The sequence below is a fragment of the Arachis ipaensis genome, chromosome B05 (genome assembly GCF_000816755.2).
Source record: "Arachis ipaensis cultivar K30076 chromosome B05, Araip1.1, whole genome shotgun sequence".
Taxonomy (NCBI): Eukaryota; Viridiplantae; Streptophyta; class Magnoliopsida; order Fabales; family Fabaceae; genus Arachis; species Arachis ipaensis.
The window spans coordinates 128,831,682-128,834,785 of record NC_029789.2 but is presented as its reverse complement, the minus strand read 5'-3'; the positions used below and the strand labels follow the sequence as shown (position 1 = coordinate 128,834,785).

Below are 3,104 nucleotides of genomic sequence, written 5' to 3'. Positions count from 1 at the left end.
TAATTAAACACAAAGAATTAATAAAGTAAATAATGTAAACGTTAATAACATGATTATTAAGGCATAAAAGAGTTTTTTAGTAAGTTAGGCAACCGTTTTTATCCACCTCAATTAATTTTAGCTCAGACATATTAATAGCGAATACTTATTTTTTGATCTGGGACAATTGATCCGAATTTAGAAGATTAGTAGATTTTTGTTTTGTATTAGAAAAACACAACTAAAACTTTTTGCAATATCTCTTTTTTCGATCTCTTGCTTGTAAACAAATTTTAAATTCTAGCAATCAATCATCAATATTCTAGAATCAAAGAAAAAACTTATATTAGTGATCATTAATAGATTGATTTAGTTATATTCTAAAATAAAATATTATTAGCTCTTCAATATGTTAATTATTCATATCAAATTTAACGGTGAGACAACATTGAACCCGTTCAAAATTTTTCGAAACTGAAAGAAACTTAATAACCAAATTAGGACTTTGCTCAAACATTGGAGACTAATATAATATTTTAGCGTAATTATTACAATATACAAAAAGAATAATCTTTCTCTATGTTCCCTATCTATAATCCTTTGAATCCTATGATACAAACTACACAGATCCATGCATTTAATCCATAAAATCAATGGCAATCCTAAAGCAAACTTTTGGTTCAAAGAGGTGTTTCAGAGATACTTAATGTTTGGTAAATTATTTTTGTTTTAAAAAAAATGTGACAAACATAGACAGAAACAAATGATATCTTTGAGATAAAATTTGTCTAATTTTCTATGTATTGTTGTGTATGAAAAGTGTTAGAAGGATCTCTTAAGATTCTTGAAATCAGAGTCAATGCATTCCAATTCAGCCCTATAAGGATTCATCAACTTGAGAAGCTCAGTGGCTTTTTCCTTTGTGGAATCACCACAACCAACCTGCAAAACCAAGAGAAGCTTCTGGAATGCACCAACTTGAAGAGCCTCAACAAGAACCTTCCCTTCTTCATCACCTCTTTCTCCAAATTTGCACATCTTCCATATTGCAGACACAGAGTAATCAGTGCTGAGTGAAGAAATCCTCAGAACCTTCTTCACCAAAACAGGAATAGTTAGATCATTCCCAAGAGCACTTTCTCTCCCTTTCTCACTGCTACAAAGACAATCAAAGATTGCCAAAGCCTTCTCACAAATGCTCTTTTCTGAATCAATTAGGACTCCCAAAAGGGTATTCACAAAACCCAACTCCACAAATGAAATCTTCATCTTCTCACCACATTCAGATTTTGATGATGAAACCATGTACCAGATCACCCTCAGTGAGTTCTTTGTTATTGTTTGACTAATTCTCTTGTTGACCAATTCCACCAAGAGTTCGTTGACCCCTTCAATCTTTGAAAGTGCCTCAACATTATTACTGTCACCAAAGGAGAGAAGCTCCTTCAATGCAACAATGGATTTTTCTTTTCCAGGGAGGTCTTGGTGCTTCAAGAACCAAACCATACAGCTCAATGATGCAATGGACCCCAATGATTTCTGAGCCTCCAATTGAAGTGGGAACATCCATTTCAGTGCTGAAAGGATCTCATCAAGAACACCCACATTTCTCTCAACCGAATCACCTGCACAAATAAGAATCCAAGTTGGTCATGTAACTTGAAAAAGATGAATTTAATTTTGATGCGTAAAGTAGTTCTACACATGCATCCAATTACATAATATCACATAAGCAAAAATGATTATTTTTTATATTGACCATGTGAATGGTCATCCGAAACAACAAATATGATTACACGACTATATAAAACATTTTACACTGGCATGAAAATTAAACTCATGAAAAGATATAAAATGAAGTGCTACTATTAATGCATGAAAGGGTTTATTTTATTTACCTGCAAATGAATCAAATGCTGATGCCAATGCAGCTGGTGCTCCATTATCAACTATAATCCTCTTGTTCCTTTCACTCTCGGCACCCCATCTCTCCATCTTCTGAATCAATTCAAGGCAAGTAAACTGTTCCAAGCGCAGTGAAGATTCCTTAAGTTGCAGAAGAAGATCAGAGACATCGGTTGGGCTAATTGGGATCCTTGGTGTTGGGATCCTCTCAACACCATGCTGCCTATTCTCCACACACCAATCTTGGATCATCATCCTCAGAGAATGGTTTGGGATCATGTCAAAGTTCTTCACAATCTGGTTTGTGACAGGGCACTTGAAATTCCCATCATCAAACCATCTTTCAACGCTTTCTCTGTCGTATGTTATGCCGGTTGATAATGTCACAGGATCTTTCATTAGGTCTAAGGAAATTGGGCACCTGAAATGGTTTGGAATCACTAGCTCCATGCTTGGTTTTCCATTAGCCTTGTGATTGTTGTTCTTCCTCCTTCTACTCCAACCTAGCACCATCTCAAAGGGTTCAAACACAACCAACTTGATAATAGAAATCAAGCTAGAAATAGTAGTAGCAATGGTGCTTCTTTGTTTTTTTTATTGGTTCTGTGCTATTTGATGATCAAAGTTTGAAACTTTGCAAGAATATTTTGATGGGTCTTGCAATTTGGGATAGTTGGTGTTTCTCTCTCTGTCTCTCTCTTTATATATATACACCTGTAGATATATCATATATGTCATGTATCTCATGTGTGTGTGTTTTTTGGTAGCTATATAAGTTGAGAGTCATGGGTCTTTGCTTTCATACAATGTGTGTTCAAAGGTTAGACCATAACCCAAAAGAACAGAAAAGAATTAAGAAATATTCTAACCAGAAGCATTCAAATTGAAGAAGAGTAAGACACATAATGGATATTTTTTATATATTTTTTGGTTAGTTTTAATTTAAGAATTAAATTTTAATGCATATTCAATTAGATATTATTATGTAAAAAAAAATATTTTATATATTAACGACATAAATAATCATTTAAAAGAATATATATATGATTAAACGATAATATAAAACTCATCAATTAAACTCTTAATTTGTAATAGTTAGTGTGTGTGTGAGATGATATGATATATTTTGAATATTGACCATTGAAGATAAAGAGTTGAAAAAAATGGAGACTTGTAACCGTCAAAGGGGACGGAAGGGGAATGGGTAAAACAATTAAACA

The 3,104-nt window shown here is 33.3% G+C and overlaps 1 protein-coding gene across 1 annotated transcript; it reads right to left on the bottom strand.

Moving 5' to 3' along the window:
• On the bottom strand, window positions 469-2,741 carry LOC107644098 (U-box domain-containing protein 21-like). Its single transcript, XM_016347899.2, has 2 exons — window positions 1,878-2,741; window positions 469-1,604 (listed from the first exon to the last, which is right to left on the bottom strand). The coding sequence occupies exons 1-2, from the start codon at window positions 2,395-2,397 to the stop codon at window positions 802-804; spliced, it is 1,323 nt and encodes a 440-aa protein (XP_016203385.1). The 5' UTR covers window positions 2,398-2,741; the 3' UTR covers window positions 469-801.